Genomic DNA, 16626 nt, shown 5'->3' on the forward strand with positions numbered 1-16626 from the left:
ATCTGTTACTTTGACAAAAATATCTTGTTCTAGGAGAACCACAAGGACATTTGTCATGTCTGCTAATTGTTTGTAGTCATGTGATCATGCACTGATCATGCCTTTGGACTGTTATATAAACTGTGTGCAAACAATAAAGTTTTAAGAGTGATCTAACCACACATTGAGTTGCGTGTGTTACACCCTTCCAGCGCTGTAAACAGAAGCTATTAGAAAGAGGGAAATATTGATCCGGGATCAATAGGAAATCGCCTTAACAGTTTGGCGTCAGAAGTAGGATATCTACCTACCTTAAAAAGACCAGGATCGGGTAGGTAGAATTTTTCTTTTCTACCTCTGCCCTCCCCTGGGTCCCTGTAGATATCTTACGAACCTAAGCACTGTGGCAGTGTAGACTCCCTCATAGAAGGACTGGGTCCTTAGTTAGGAAGATTTGGGAAATCTTTTATTGAATTTGTGCACACTGATGGCTTCTGTTTAATGTATAGAGTATAAGAATTTTGTTGCATAATATAGAAGTGTAAGCAATATTGTATATAAGATAAGTTTGTGTACTAATCTGGCTGCCAAGGTGAGGTTGGGTCAATCCTCACTGCTGTGGTTGCATGGGGCAAGCAGTAACGTGACCTAAGCTGCGTTTTGGTAAGCCGTCCTGGGAACAGGACGTCCGCGAGCACTGCAGCTACCTGCTGAACTAACTGAACTAACAATAACTGTTAAATGGCACTGACAACTTACAATGACCTGACCCCTTCCCACTGGAAGGATCATTCCCTAAATTCTATATTAGTTGTATCTTAGGAATGTTGGGATATACATTAGATCCATGAGTTCACGAGTGGGACCGGCAATACATGAAGGCTTGCGGAGAAGTCTGGTATACTTTGAAAATGTATTGGAAAGATTACAATCCCCGTAAAGAGAAAACTATTGCCCAAATCACATCCTCTATTCCACACCCGTATACACCCTTATATCCACAACTAACAGCACAAACACAAAGGAGAACACAGGAGGATGAGGATTACGAGCACGGTATCTGTCTAATACAGTCCATGCAGCTACAAACCGTTACACAGGATTCCCCCTCAGCCCTTCCTCTTCTTACCAAAACAAAGACCAAGCAGTCACAGATATTATTACCACCACCCACTAGTCCTACATCACCCAGCAGCAGCGGCTACACATCATCTGCTGTTGTGTACTTAACCCCAAAAACACAGGCACAGACATGCCCAGCCCACAATACCCGATCCAAGGTGAACTCAGTAACAATGCCTTTTATTACCTTGGGAGATCAAATAATTATTAAACCAATGAGGACACAGGACCTCAATGACATTATTAAAAATGCCCCAAATCCCCGTAAAACTCCTGCAGCTACTATTAATTATTTAAAAAGAATTGTACAAGGCCAGCAACTTACAGTACAAGACATTGTACTGTAAGACTTATCATTGAAGGAGTAACAGGATACGCAAATTTAGATGACGGAGGTGTAGATTTTGGAAAAATACCAGCCCTAAAATACCATCTCCAGATGAGACCACTGTGAAGTATTATCACCTCATTACTGAGCAACAATATCAAATTATGTGGGATCAAGTGCATAATGAATTTGTTAGGATACATGGAGATAGAAAATCAATGGCCACAGCATTAGCATGCAAACAGAAAGCAGGAGAAACAGTAAGTGATTATGCCTGAAGGTTTAGGTAAGTGTGGAAGGAAGAGGCAGGGCTAGGATTAGGAGGAGATTTGAATGTTGTTTTTACACAGTCACTGATTAATGGATTAATCCCTGAACATGCTAAAACTGCCAAAATGATTATTGATAATTGGAGCATATTACCCCCGCAGGATATATTTGTCCCCCGCATGGGACAATTGTTAACTAAAGACGCGGCAGGGTGCTTTGAGCTACCTAAACCGTCAAAACCTCATGTGCAGGGACTCCATTATTCAGGGAAACCTGGAGGAAAAGGTAGAGGCAGAGGAGGTAGACAGGACAGGAATGACAATAGAGGATATGGAAATGTTAAAAGGAATCAAGCATGTTTTGCCTGTGGACAGGAAGGTCATTGGGCCAGGGACTGCCCTACACACCAACAGCCGTCAATACAGCAGCAAACACATAGCACGCCAATGCAGCCACATTCAGCTCACAATTACAACCACACTGGCCCAAAGTACCCCATACAATGGGGAGGAAAACCACATCAAGCATAGAGATGCCCACAGGAAGACTCCACCACCACTATGTTACAAATCCCTGACCAGGCTGATGAAAACCCAACAATCACATTAAAAGTAGGACAGTTCCTGACAGACTTCTTAGTAGACACAGGAGCGACTTGTTCCGTCCTCCGAACCTGGTCAGGTCCATCTACATCTGGTGGGCCCTCTGTGGGAATAAACGGAGTCATCACCCCTACAAGACGCACACCTCATATTCCCATATGTACAGTACATGGAGAATACATTACACATCACTCATTCAAGGTAATACCTAGAGAGCCATCAATGAGCTGGTTACACCCCTGACACCAGTCATTTCAGATCTTACTACCATCCTTACAGCAGTACCGCCCGAGACCCAATTTTACAGTGTTATTGATTTGGCCAATGCATTTTTCTCCATACCATTATCGCCCGAGACTCAGCCCCTTATGGCTTTCATTTTAATGGGACAGCAGTACACCTGGTGCCGCTTGCCCCAGGGTTTTGTTGACTCACCCGCAGTTTTCTCAATTGCACTCCAGCAGGTCCTTACCAACTGGCAGCCGGAGCATGGTTCCACTTTACTACAATATGTTGATGATTTATTGTTGTGTAGCCCGTCGCAGGAGGCATGTCAGAAGGATACTGTTTCATTGTTGTGTTTTTTGGGAAAGGAAGGACAGAAGGTGTAGCAGAAAAAAATTCAGTTCTGTCTGCAACAGGTCACATTCCTGGGAATGCTTTTAACCCCAGGATCCCGGCTGCTAGCCCCCAGCCGTGTACATGCCATTACCAGTCTGCCTTCCCCCCAGACAAAGAAACAGCTGCTCAGCTTTCTTGGCATGATCAGTACCACCTCCAGTGCCCCTAACAACATTCGATGGTCTGATGAAATGACTAAAGCATATGTGGTGTTAAAAGAATCCCTGACTTCTGCCCCTGCATTGGGAATGCCAAATTTCAATGTACCATTTGTATTGTTTGCAAGAGAGAACTGTAAAACCATGGCTGCTGTGCTTGCTCAGATGCATGGAGGTAAATTGAGGCCTGTGGCATATGTCTCTGAGACACTGCCTGTTACTGTGCATGGCATGCCAGTCTGTCTGCGTGTGCTGGCAGCGTGTCCAATGGCTGTAGAAAGTGTCTCACGTCTAACTTTGGGTCACGAGAGGATACTTTAAACATCCCATGCTGTACTACATTTGCTTAAGAATTTACCCACTGAACACCTAACAGCACAAAGGCTGTCCGGTTATGAAGTTATCCTAACATCCGCTGCAGGATTTAGTATAAAATATGCTCCTGCTACCAGCGGTCCTGTCGCTGTGCTCAATGCCCTCTTAGGTCTTAAAGGGCCAGAGGATGAAGTGCTAGAGTCACACTCATGTATCACTGAAATACATACCACATCAACACCACGTTCAGACTTATCCACAACACCCATTCCTCTAGCAGAAAATGTTTTTGAAGATGGGTCTTGTTCCTGACCCTCTAACAAAACTTATTTAGCTGGATATGCCGTGGTACAGCTCCCTGACACAGTCCTTGAAGCCACCCCACTCTCTGTTAACTCTTCCCAAGTCGCAGAATTGATAGCACTCAACAGAGCCTGTGAAATTATGGAAGGAAAAGCTGTAAACATATTCACTGACTCCCGCTATGCTTTTGGAGTTGTACATGATTTTGGAGCAATTTGGCAGCGAAGAGGTTTTACCACAGCTGATGGAAAACCCATTCAGCACTCGTTATTAATTTCAAAACTTTTACAAGCCATTCACCTCCCCAATCAAATAGCCATTGTCAAATGTCAAGCACACACTTCTTCCAATTCCTTCGATGCCAGGGGTAACAGACTAGCAGATTTTCATGTCAAAGCCGCTGCTCAGTCTACCACACCCACCACTAGCCCCCCTGATACGCTTCTGCTCGCCATCCCAGCTTCTACTGAAACCAACACACTTCTAACACAATTATAGTCCTTCGCCACTTCACAGGACCCTTATCTTACTACCGGGGGACTTACAACAAATTCAGGATCAATATGTAGCTAAGTTAATTGAAAAATTGAACAGCAACTACGGAGATATCTCTCTCTCTTTTCCTCTCCCTACAGATCACTCGATGCACCCATTCAAGCCCGTAGACGTAGTGTTGGTCAAAGCTCTGCACAAGCACAAATCCTCCGGTCACCGTGCAAGCCATCACTAGAACAGCCATGCTGACCAGTGAAGGAACCACCTGGATACACGCTTCAAGAGTGAAAAAGGCACCGCCCATCCAGCGCCAGGATGATGCTTCTTGATCCACAAGTACCAGCCCAGATGCTTGTCTGAAGTTTTGGAGCCCTGATGATCATATTCAGCCCTGATGATCATATTCTATTCACCCTCAAGATTTGCCCTTCATTTGCCTCCATTCAAGCCATAGCCTAAAGAATGACTCTACCCTGTCTATGCACCGGCGAGGATTTGAGTATAGTGATTGGACTGACTTACGTGGTAACATATGAGAACGTCTTGCCAAAGAAATATATAGTAGTTTAGTTTTTGCTTATCTGATATGCATAGTACTCAAGATATGTTAACGTCTTGTTTGATTGCTGTCTCCACTCCAGTCAGCATACTGCTTAGAGTCTTTAGCAATATCTACAATGACACTGATGTTACTGAAAGTGATATACGTTTACTCCATAACCCGTACAACTTTTGCAACAACTGTAAAACCTATGATTCCCCGGAAAAATGTATGATTTTTACACATACTATAAATATTACCCAGGGAGATGTATGTTACCGTATGACTTGTAACCCCTCTGAAATATCCCACTGTAGGATATTAGCATTACAGAAAGTCACAAACTTTCAAAATTCTACATCTCATTCTTTTCGCTTATGTAACCGAATTGAAAAGGATTGCACAGGTGTTCATAACCCTATGCTCTGTAATTCCACTCAACTGTCCCCTAGCCGTTATCAACATGTAAAATTACCCACAGGCTGGTTGTGGTCCTGTGGAAACACGACTTATAATTATATCCCTGCTAACCTCTCCGTAGGGCCCTGTACTTCCTCAAGAATGGCCCTAGCCATGGGTCAGAAGAAACAACTATCACCCATGCCTATAAAACGTTCCTCCCTAGCCCTAAGTGACACATGTTCAGCTGACCTACATCTACTATCAAAAACATAAGTTGTGGCCTTAGCTGCTTCAATCGTAGGTGTCCCAGGACTCTCAGTAGCTACATACACTGACCTCACACACCTGGCTTGTATAGTAGCAATAGATTGTATAGAGGTCTAGATTTCTGTACCAAAAGTGATCCACTGTTTTTCATGAATTTTTTTTTTAATTTGTAGACCTGTAACTTACAGAAATATGTCGGAACAGGGGTTCTAGTAGATAATATGAATATAAAAAATGTATTTACTTTTATTTATTATTTTTTTTATTTTTTTGTATTGGATTGGATACTGGAGTTTGTATTCAATCCAATACAAAATGGGCGTTTGAATTTACCAGTTATGTACTTTGTATTAATTTTATATTATTTTGTATTGGATTGGAGCCGGCGGAACACAAGATGCCGGCCGGCGGAACACAAGATGCCGGCCGGCTTCTTACTGGTCCCGCTGGCACCCGACGCTGGAGAGGGAGATCGACGGACGACGATCGACGGAGGACGACGCTGGAACACGAACACACCGCTGGATGAGCACAGCGGGACCAGGTAAGTAAGGATTGGAAAAAACTCGGGGTTAACCATCGTAGCCATTTTTTTTTGCCCGTACGAAGGTCGGGCTTAACGGCAAGGAGGTTAAACATAATATTGGTTCTGAACATTTTGCAGGAATGTGTTGTTTTAACATGACGGATCATTCAGAATCTGTCCACAATGCGATTAGCACTCTTAGGGATCTTGCTCAGGATATTAAACAAAATAGGGGTTTAGGGTTGTTTGACTGGTTATGGAATCTATTTCCCAACATTGGATTATGGATTAAGCAATTTATAGCTTTTATCTTTATTGTCATTGGTATATGTATCCTTGCATGCTGCTGTGTACCATGTACTCCTATATTATTGTCAATATTCATATCAAAAATCACTTAGCTCCCTCAAGTTATGTATGCCCAAGAACCTGAAGCTGTCTATTTGTATGTAAAGGAACAGAGGTATGAGGTCAAGTAGTTATCCTTTTTTGAAGGATAAAAAGAGGGAATGTAAGCAGCTGAGGAATTTTGCTGATTCTTGTAGTTAATTATTTTTGTACTTTTGTTATGTTTTGTAGATGATTGAATTATATTGAAACTAGTTGTACTCTTCTTATCAGTAAACTAGCGTCCGCTTCCCCCCTTTTTGCCTTGAAACTCTTCCTTTCCTCCCTACGGCCATATATCTGTTACTTTGACAAAAATATCTTGTTCTAGGAGAACCACAAGAACATCTGGTATGTCTGCTAATTGTCTGTAGTCATGTGATCATGCACTGATCATGCCTTTGAACTGTTATATAAACTGTGTGCAAACAATAAAGTTTTGAGAGTGATCTAATCACACATTAAGTTGCGTGTGTTACACCCTTCCAGCGCTGTAAACAGAAGCTATTAGAAAGAGGGAAATATTGATCCGGGTTCAATAGGAAATCGCCTTAACAAGGAGCAAAGTTTATTAATGAGGACAATATTCACATGATACAAGTACATATCTCCAGAGACCTGGGGGGGTCAGCAGTTTGTTAACCCCTTGTCTAGGGTTGGATTTACATAGAAATTTACATAGGATTTACATCGTGGGCATCGAGTCTGCTGTCAATAAGGTTCCAAAAGGCTAAGATGAAAAAGACAGGGACTTGGCCAACAACCAGTCGAGGATAGATTAAACTAAAAAGAGTAGGTTATGTTGGTAACAGATTTCTAGCAGAGGGAATAAATCAGCCAACAATAAATGTAATCATGTTCGGAACAAAGATCTAATTTCTATACAAAAAAGGGGGCAGTCTCAATGGACCACTTGATCTTTTTTTGAATGTCACACTTCTATGTTTAGAAATCTACTGCATGCTGACTCAGGTGTGCTTAGCGGACATTCCAAAGGATTGGCACCACAGAGTATGATTACATGCATGGTGCAGTGCTCCAATGCATATGTGTGAATGGGCCCTTAAAACCAACAACATGGTTCAAGAAAGCTTCACACATTGTTACTCAGTTTGTCAGCAGTCGTTTGATTGTAGTGTTTGTATGACCTATTCAGATGAGCTTTTTAATAAAAGAAATGCTTTGTGTAGAAGGGGTGAACCTGGCAGAGAGACAAAGCTTCGGATGCCAAGCAATGTGTGCCTATAGGTGACATTCCAGCCCTGTTTACGACTAAACTAACACTTTACAGCATTCCACAAAAAGTTTACTTTTAATTCACCTACATGAAAGAAAAATGTAGAAGTCGAAGTCCATAAGATGCTGATGAAAAACAGATGGAAAATGGACCAAAACCAAACGAACAGTCGGCATGGAATGAATAGCAGAGTGAAATCTTGACACTGACTTGCCACCAATTCTACATAAGACCATTGCTTCTTTTCCAGTCAGAAATGAAAAAATTAAGGTGGTTTTCAATCATGCCTTAATAATATTCTAAAAACCCCCTAAAAAGGTTCATCATTCCTTCATCTAAACCCATCAATCGGTAAGCCCCACCGACATGAGGGAAGAATTACCTCCCATATAAGTCCTACACTAAGCAGAGCTTCACAAGGATTCACACAAATTTAGGAACCAAACAGGTCCTTCCATTTCAGGACTGATCATACCCGAGAAACGTTGTAGGTCAGCTCAGGTTCACTTTCTGTTTGGGGAAAGCACATGTCAGTCGCTTTATATTAGCATGGAGCAAAGTACCACTAAATAATGACGAACAAACATAGAAGCAAGAGGGGGGGGGGGGTCAACGTCAGGAAGGGCCTTGAGTAGAAAAGCAGTAGTCCATCTATGGGTTCCAGGTAAGTTCCAAAGCATGGAGAGTGTCCTTGATGGTACAAGGAAGTTTGTCATTCACCATTATCCAATGCAATTTGGGAGACAGCAAGGCCATAGATGTGTTAAGGGAATTTCCAGGCTTCAGCCAGTGTAATTCTGGCTGCTAACAACTTATAATTACATAGCTTTTTAGTATAGTTTGATAGATGTCAATTTTACCTATGAGAGCCCATTCTCGATTGGACAGGAGGGAAGTAAGTAGCACCTTTGAAATCAATTGGAAAATCTTAACCCAGCTCCATGCTGCCCGCTGGAAGCAGAGGTTGAAGGAGTCTGGGAGGCACAGAGCAATCTTGGTGGGGACCAAGTACCATCGAAGCAAAACTTTAATTATTTAATTATTCAACTTTTAAGTTAGCTCACCAGACCCACATTGAGGAAAACCTTGGATATTGAGTTTAAATTGGATATCTGGCCAATGGAATCAGCTAATGACTTGAATTAGCTTTTAAGTGAGGTCTTGGTATAGGGGTAATTCTTATGATTGTATTATGTGCTCTAAACTTAGAATGGACCTACCAAATATTAGGTCCCCCACTCTAAGAAAGCCTTTATTTAGCCACCAGTTAAACTGGGTTACCCCAAAGCGGAGCAAGTGAATGTGTTGAGCATATCCCTAGGCGGTGTTTCAATCTTTTCCACAATAATAGAGAGTATTGCAAGGAAGGGAACCTAATCTTGGGCCCCAGTCGGAAAGGGATCAACATCAAAGAGGTGACTTTAGCCCTGGAATGAGGTTGCGCTATAGTAAAATCTAAAGTGAGGGACTCCAAGGTCTCCCTTAGCCTGGGGGTTAGGCATTGTGGTGCAGTTGACTGAGCTGCACTTGTGACCCAAAATAAATTCCTTGTTGTTTGCAGTAGGTCTAGGGACCTGTGTGCGATAGGGATTGGGAGTGTTTTGAAAAGGTAGAGTACTCTGGGCAGAACATTCATTTTGACTGCTGCCACCCTACCCAGCCAAGGCGGGGACGAGGAAGACTACCTGGCCAAGTCAGAGAAAATTTGTTTTAATAGGGGCCCATAATTTGTGCGATACGGCCCAATGGAATTTGGTATTTTTCAATTCAAGTAAGGCAAGGAATCCGTATGACACTCAAGGTCAAAAACCAGTCAAAGGCCTGGTCAAGGTTAATATTCATTACCATTAACTAGGTGATCAAGTGGTTGACCTGTAAGCCTGACAGGGCTGCAAACTGGTCAAAGGCCTGAAATAGGTTAGGAAGTGATACCAGTGAAGAGGTAAGATACATCAGGATGTCGCCTGCAAATAACCCACATTTTTTATCTGCTTCTCTATATGATATGCCCTTGATGTTGGGGTTGCTGTGTATGGTAATCGCTAACGGTTCGAACGCCAGGGCAAACAGTAGGGGCGATAGAGGACAACCCTGTCTGGTGCCCCTTATGATCGGAAATTTGAGAGGAAACCCCCCAAGGGAAACACAGGCTTCAGGCGTGGCATAGAGTGTGGCTAGCAACTTTAGGAAGGTGTCCCCAAAATTCATGCATTTTAGCATATAGAATAGATAGCCTTAGGACAAGCCGTCAAAGGTTTTTTGAAGGTCAATAGACAGCATCATAGCACATCTTTGAGGTCCCCCATCCCAATTGGTGGTGACCACTGAAAAGAAGTCAATAAATAGATAGATTTTGAGATTACATTTGAAAAGTGAAGTCTGGTGATAATTAGCTTCAGAGGTATGATCTTTGCCCAGTTTGAGTACAATGCTAGACTTGCGTCACGCTGTAAATTTTCACCTTCACGAAGGGCTTTAAAATAATTAACCAAGTGCAGAGCCAGCATCAGCCTGAACTTCTTACATGCATCAGAGAACCCATCAGGGCCTGGGCCACTGAGAGTCTTCTTTAAAGAGCTTGCTTTAGAATTCACCAAATTCTTGTAGAATTGGTTCCAGGTTTTGAATACATCTACCTGCATAGGTTTAAATCTTTGGTAGCACATTGGTTTAGCCTAATAACAAGGAGTTAGCCCGGTTTATCGACCCATGTGAAAAATGTCCCACCCATTGGATCAATTTTTCCACTCTAGTGGTCAAACAGAGATTGGTTTCTGTTCCCATTGCTTCTTTTTTGGTTGTCAAGTGATTGGACTTTTTTTAGTCTAGAGGCAAGCTTACTGTATTCACCTCTGATGGTGACTTTTAAAGCATCCCAATTGGTGGTGTAGGAGGTATCAATAGTGTCATTGCAGAGGAAGAATTTATCTAAAAAGGATTTAGTTTCTATGCATACCAATTTGTTGAGGAGGCTCCTGTTTAAGGATCAGCAATAGCCAGGTGGCCTTCCTCCCAGGCCAGTCAGCGTAACCACAACTGGGTCATGGTCAGACCAAGGTGAGGACATAATGACCTGAGACTAATGTTCTGGTGTGCGTGGTCATAAACACGTGGTCTATTCTGGAGTATTGTTGGTGTGCAGCAAAATAGTGTGAGCGGTCCCTAGCCGAGGTATTAAGCTCTCTCCAGACATCCACGAAATCATGGTGCTGGTTGCTCCTGTATGGGGGATGTTTATAGTTTGGGAGCCCTGATTTATCTAGAATTTAGTAAAGGGCTAAATTCAAGTCCCCTAGAAGAATCAAGGTACTCTGGGCTCTGTGCAAAACCTGGGGGGAAATCTTTTGTGGGTGCATTTGAGGTCCAATCTGGTTCCAGAGCAGAATCTGCAATGGCTCTAGAGAGCACATTAACTTCTTAGTTACCTCAGGGAGATTATGGACTGATTCAGGCAGGTCTCTAATGCAGAAGTTGCAGGATCTGTCGATTTTGAGTTTCAGTTTGTCAATCTGGACGTTCACGTTGGTGATCTGGTCAGAATTATGGTTAACCCTGGAGATGGTATTGCCCATCTTTTGATCAATATGATTGAGCCTGGCTCCTAGGTTCAGCAGGTCCTTTCACAGTTCAGAAGCTATAGATGCACTAGTTTTAGCCAGTTCAGCTTGTAGAAGAGAGTCAAACTGGGAGAACAGCACAAGATCAGTGGCATTGTTCCACATAGGGCCAGCCCGACCAAGTGCGGGGGGGCTTGTCTGTGAGCTGGCTTCAACAGCTAAGAAGTGGGAGACTAACCCCAGCAAGTGCTGAGTGGATGTTTTTAGGTAAAGTGTGAGAGAGAGTAAGCAATCCTCCCCCATCCCATCCCTATGCAGTGCCTTCAGAGACCCCTCCATCCCCTCTAAGCTGACTCACCTGGCTGAAGCTCCCCTCTGGCCAGCGCCATCTTGGTACTGCGGGGTGTGCAGGCTAAATTTGGGTGTTGCGGTCCTGCTGCTTCATGCACAATATCCCTATCGAGCGGATCGGTGCCGCTAGTTTGATTGCTTTGTTGACGTGTCCTGAATCCAGAGAAGCGCAGAGCCGACTAGAATATTACCGGAATCAGTGTCCGTGGATGCGCACAGCCAAGGCTGACTTAAAGCAACAGTGGTGTCACCACAAAAATAACAGAATATGAGGTCTTTGTCTCTCATCATTGCCTTGGTAAAACAATACAACTTTCATAAATCTCTTCAGCTTTTGACTCTTCCAGGAGTGTTGGATGTCTGGCTCCCCATCCCCTGATCACCACATCAGTACAGGACACAGAAGTGACATAGGTGTCAGAGGGAGGAACCACAACATGTGGAGGGGGACAGAGGCAGCTGACACTTCCAGAAGTGTCCAAAGCTGAAAGGTCTTATGGAGGTTGCAGAGCACAGATCAGAGCTCCACAGAGGCAAATATAATTCATCTACTTTTGAACAGAGCTATGGCTAATTTTGGTGACAACAGTGCAGCTTGAAAAGGGTGGAAATTTATATGTGTATAAAATTTTAGGAGGTGCGGTCCCCTTTGTCTCTGCATGCTTGTATAACCCATAAGGGGAGCAGATACAATCAGTTAAGAAGACCACTAAACAAAAATAGGTTCAGCAAGTATTTAAGTAAAGGACTTACCTGTGTCTCTTTAGAGAAGGTCTTTTCTGTTGAACCTATGGAAAATGGAAACGGAGGGAAAAAAATAGTCAGCAGACTTTCAGATTATATTAGAAGGTAAAAGGACCTTTAATGGTAAAAAGTGTTTAACGTTGTATACCTGTGGGTCCTTGATTTCCTGGAGGCCCTTGGGGTCCCGGTGGCCCAGGGGGTCCAGGAGGGCCTATTGCATTTGATCCTGGTATTCCAGGGATGCCTGGTATTCCAGGAGGCCCGGGAGGTCCAGCTGGTCCAGCAGGTCCAGAAGGTCCAGCAGGTCCAGGTGGTCCAACCTTCTTTCCTAAAAAAAAAAAGAAAAAAAAAAAAAAAGATACATTTATCCTGTGTTTGAAAAAGATTGGTCGCAAGTGTTTACTCTAAACCCCAAAGAATGCAGCACTGGAAGTTATCCTGGTCCTTCTCTCTGGTCAGTTATGGTATCAGGACACGCTCGTTGGACCTTATGAACCCTACAGATCCTACAAATTATTTGACAATAAAACATGAATAAAAATCAAGTCTAATAAGTATACAGCAGATATTTGCAGCCTGAATCTTTATTCACAATGAACAAGGAGCTCCCACACTACCCTTGTGATTTGTCTATGACGTTATAAATGGAGCTGATCAAGGTCCTGAAAACATTTTTAAAAGACTGATATTGTTATACCTGGAAATTGATCCGTGAGATGACATTACATTATAGTTAAGTTAATTATAAGTAAGCTAAAGAGAATACAAACAAAAACAGATAGAATTACCCCGTCTGATTAGTAACCAATGATAGACGTGTCTCATTATCTGCTAGTAGGCATCAGCATTATTATCATTAAATAGAGCTGCAGATCCATACTGTGGGCACCTGCAGCATCATGAGCTAAGCTATACTTAGACCCAAACAAGCCTCTAGACCAGAACAGCCCAACAGGGAAAATGTCTTTATGGAGCTGGCTACACTCGGGTACAGTCATGGGGGAACAGAACAGAGCCTTCACCAAGTTGTAACCACAAGGCTGGAAGAGCACAATTGTCTGCAATATCTATGAACTCCATCATTGTGAAGAATGACCTCATATTTAAGCCATACAACAGATGTTATGGTGTGATTTGGATGGCATCCACCTACATTTGTGTTGAGGTCAGTGCTCTGTACAGAACATTCCAGTTCTTCCACACCAAACTGGTGACACCATATCTTTATGGAGCTGGATTTGTACACAGAGGCACAGTTATGGGGGAACAGAAAGGGTTTTCACCAAACTGTGACCACAAGGCTGGAAGAGCACAAATGTCTACAATGTCTTTGTAGGATGGAGTGTTACCAGGACCTATTTATTGGTGACACCTGAACTCATTTGGAGTGGGGTCCCCATACATTTGGAGATATACAGTCATGCCAAAAAGAAAAAAAAAAAAGGCAAAATGGAAATTGTTGAAATTTGAAATGGAAATCTCAATCCTTAAAGAGTACCTAAACTCAAACTTTTTTTTACATAGAAGGGTAAGACAACCCTTCTATATAGAGTAAAAATGCTGATTTTTTTTTTAAAAAGGGTGCAGCACTACCCCTGTAAGTCTTGAATGCTGCGGCGATCAAGACTTAATCAGAGCAGACATCATGCATCCTGGGAGGCTCTGGTTGCTACTTCTGTGCATGCCTCAATCTCAGGCATGCGCAGAAGGGGCATTTTTCCACCAAGGGCTAAGCGGCTATGTCACTCGATCTCACACCTGCGCAGTGTGAGATCGGGTGACAGAAAAAGAAGACCAAAGAAGAAGACGGAAGAGAAGATAGAAGATGGCGGCGCCCGGCCAGGAAGAAGCGCCGTGATGAAGAAGAATTCCAGGACGACACAGGACGGGATGGTGGGAAGGACCAGCTCCATCAAGGGATCTGCGGGATTAAAGGTAAGTGAGATTTTTTTATTTTTAGTTTAGTTCCGCTTTAAGAATGCGCAATAATGTTTTACTTGCAGATTACTGAAATCTGAAGCCTTATGGGATTGATGATTTCCTATTAAACTATCCCAACTTTCAGGATATCATTTATCATCCTAAAATTAATTGTTAGAAGGTTTTACAACTTCTTACAACTTTTTTTCAAACTTACAACTTCAAAGTCTTACAACTTCTTTCTTATTTCTGCTGCAAATTTACAGGATTCACCCAACAGGTTTACTGCAACCTTGACAGGGGGTTAAAAAAAATGCCCTGTGAAGAAAGCAGCATTGTAAATATCTACGCATCGGCCTGCTTGCCAAAACTTCTCACTGTAGTAAAGCTTCTCTTAACTCCTCTAGCTGATTCAGACCTTCCCTTCAGTTCTCCTTCAAATAATCTGCCCTCTGGGCCTCCCCTCCAGTCTTGCACAGTTGTAGACTCCCCTCCTGGACTGACATTGCGCACTCTGATTTCACTGCACTCTGGGAGCTTCTCACAATGCACAATGTACAATGTACAGCATGTTGATGGGAGAAAAAAAAGGTGAAACCAGTGTAGAAAAAGATATAAGCAGAATAAACTTCAGCTTTAGTAGCAGGTCCCCTGCTGGTTCCTCCTGCCTACCCCCTAGTCATTGCAGGACACATCAGTGACATGGGGTCAGCAGGAGGAACCACATCAGCAAGAGGGGTAAATCTGATATTACACAATTGTGGAATAGGATAACTGATCACAGATCTGCTACAGAGTCTCTTCAAGGGGCGTAATAGGCAGTGATGGATCATGCTTTTTACAGAGTATGGCGTTTTGGCATTAGTTTCCCCCACACACGGCTACTTTTACCAAACAAAACTCAGTCTAAATGTTTAAAATAAATTATAAAATGAAAAAACATGTTGTTTTACTCACCTTTCTTCTTTTTTCTGGCTACGCTTGGATCTGCAAAGAGACAGAAATAAGTCACAGAGAGGTTTTGCTCTTAGCAACTGTGATGAAGCAGAATCTGGACGAGAAGAAATGTGATCAAAGAATTGTGTGCATGCCTCTGAGAGGGCAGAACACATCAAAGATGTTTCCAATATAATGGATAGAAAGAGGGATAAAAATACAAGAAAAGAGTTATTTGGCTCCCAATGCAGCGAACATTATTCTGCACAACATAAAAGACTTCTCTTTACTTTTGCTAATCACAAGGTAATGGCGTCTCTTCTGAAACAAGTGATGGGAATGTGTTAAATGAGAGCTCCACAAAGCTGATCCCTGCGGTGTCTGGGGAAGGAAGTATGCTCTGTACACTCACCTCACCTGTGCTATGGAATGCTGCATAGAAATATTGACTTTGCCCCTAGGCTTCTGGTATTGGAGGGGTCTTCTCCAGGTCTACAGAGACAACTACTACAGTCCAAATAATGCAGAATGGCCGGACCAGAAACCTCCAGCCAAAATAGGAGTTTGCTCATAAAGGGCCAAATATTAAAGCCTCTGCAATGGGGTCCCAGAAAAAAAATATGGAGTCCTGTAGCTGCAGGTGATGTGGAGGAATGCATCCTCAAAGTTTACACACAAGCATGGTAGTCATTCACATCGTTCCCTCCTTAGCAGCTCACTCTGCTTTCTCCTCTTACCAGTGGCTTAAGCTTCTACTTCTAATGTGTTTACACTGTAAGGCCGTTGGGAAGGGGAGAAGGGGAGCAGAGATACTGCATGGAATAGATTTGTTCAGTCTCTGCTGGGAAAAAGTACAGGGGAAAACGAGTTGCTGATTCCCTGCAGGGGAAAGCTGCAAAGCTAAGATGCTTCTGCTGTGAACGGATAAGGAAAAACAATAATAGAAAACAATAATAAAAGTGATAGCATGGCTTCAAGAAAGACCAAAGTAGTCAAGCAAATTTACTCTCTTTTTATGAGGACATATGTAAACAGGTAGACAGTGGAGTAGCAGTTGATATAGTGTACTTGGACTTTGCTAAAGCATTTGACACTGTACCCCACAGATGGTTAATATGCAATTCGGGTCAATAGGTTTAGAAATGTCAATCTGTAAATGGATAGAGTACTGGCTTAAAGATCGCATCCAGAGAGTTGTAATTAATGATTCATACTCTGGATGGTCCAAGATTATTAGTGGTGTACCCCAGGGTTCAGTGTTGGGACCTTTACTGTTTAACATCTTTATAAATGATATAGAGTTTGGGATTAAAAGTACCATTTCTGTGTTTGCAGATGTGCAAACTATGTAATGGAATTAAGTCCATACAGGATGTCTATAATCTACAAGCAGACCTGGATGTACTGTGTGATTGGGCAGCCAAGTGGCAAATGACATTTATTATAGATAAATGTAAAATTATGCACTTGGGGGTAACAACATGCATGCTTCATACTGTCTAGGGGGAATACATTTGGGGAGTCAGAAATGGAAAAGGATCTGGGGGTTCTGGTAGATCATAGAC

The 16626-nt window shown here is 42.7% G+C and overlaps 1 protein-coding gene across 8 annotated transcripts in view; it reads right to left on the reverse strand.

Annotated features, from left to right (window-relative positions):
- Positions 1 to 16626, reverse strand: part of LOC140342777 (ectodysplasin-A-like) — a 158330-nt gene that overhangs the window by 18291 nt on the left and 123413 nt on the right. For 7 of the 8 annotated variants that reach the window (XM_072429130.1, XM_072429127.1, XM_072429126.1 and 4 more), the window contains exons 3-5: positions 15083 to 15112; positions 12354 to 12533; positions 12215 to 12249 (exon numbers count right to left, since the gene is read on the reverse strand). In XM_072429130.1, coding sequence (XP_072285231.1) covers positions 12215 to 12249; positions 12354 to 12533; positions 15083 to 15112 — 245 coding nt within the window. The remainder of the gene's footprint in view (positions 1 to 12214; positions 12250 to 12353; positions 12534 to 15082; positions 15113 to 16626) is intronic. The other variant, XM_072429125.1, reaches the window with a different exon arrangement.

This window comes from Pyxicephalus adspersus, chromosome W, assembly GCF_032062135.1.
Source record: "Pyxicephalus adspersus chromosome W, UCB_Pads_2.0, whole genome shotgun sequence".
NCBI classification, from domain to species: domain Eukaryota; kingdom Metazoa; phylum Chordata; class Amphibia; order Anura; family Pyxicephalidae; genus Pyxicephalus; species Pyxicephalus adspersus.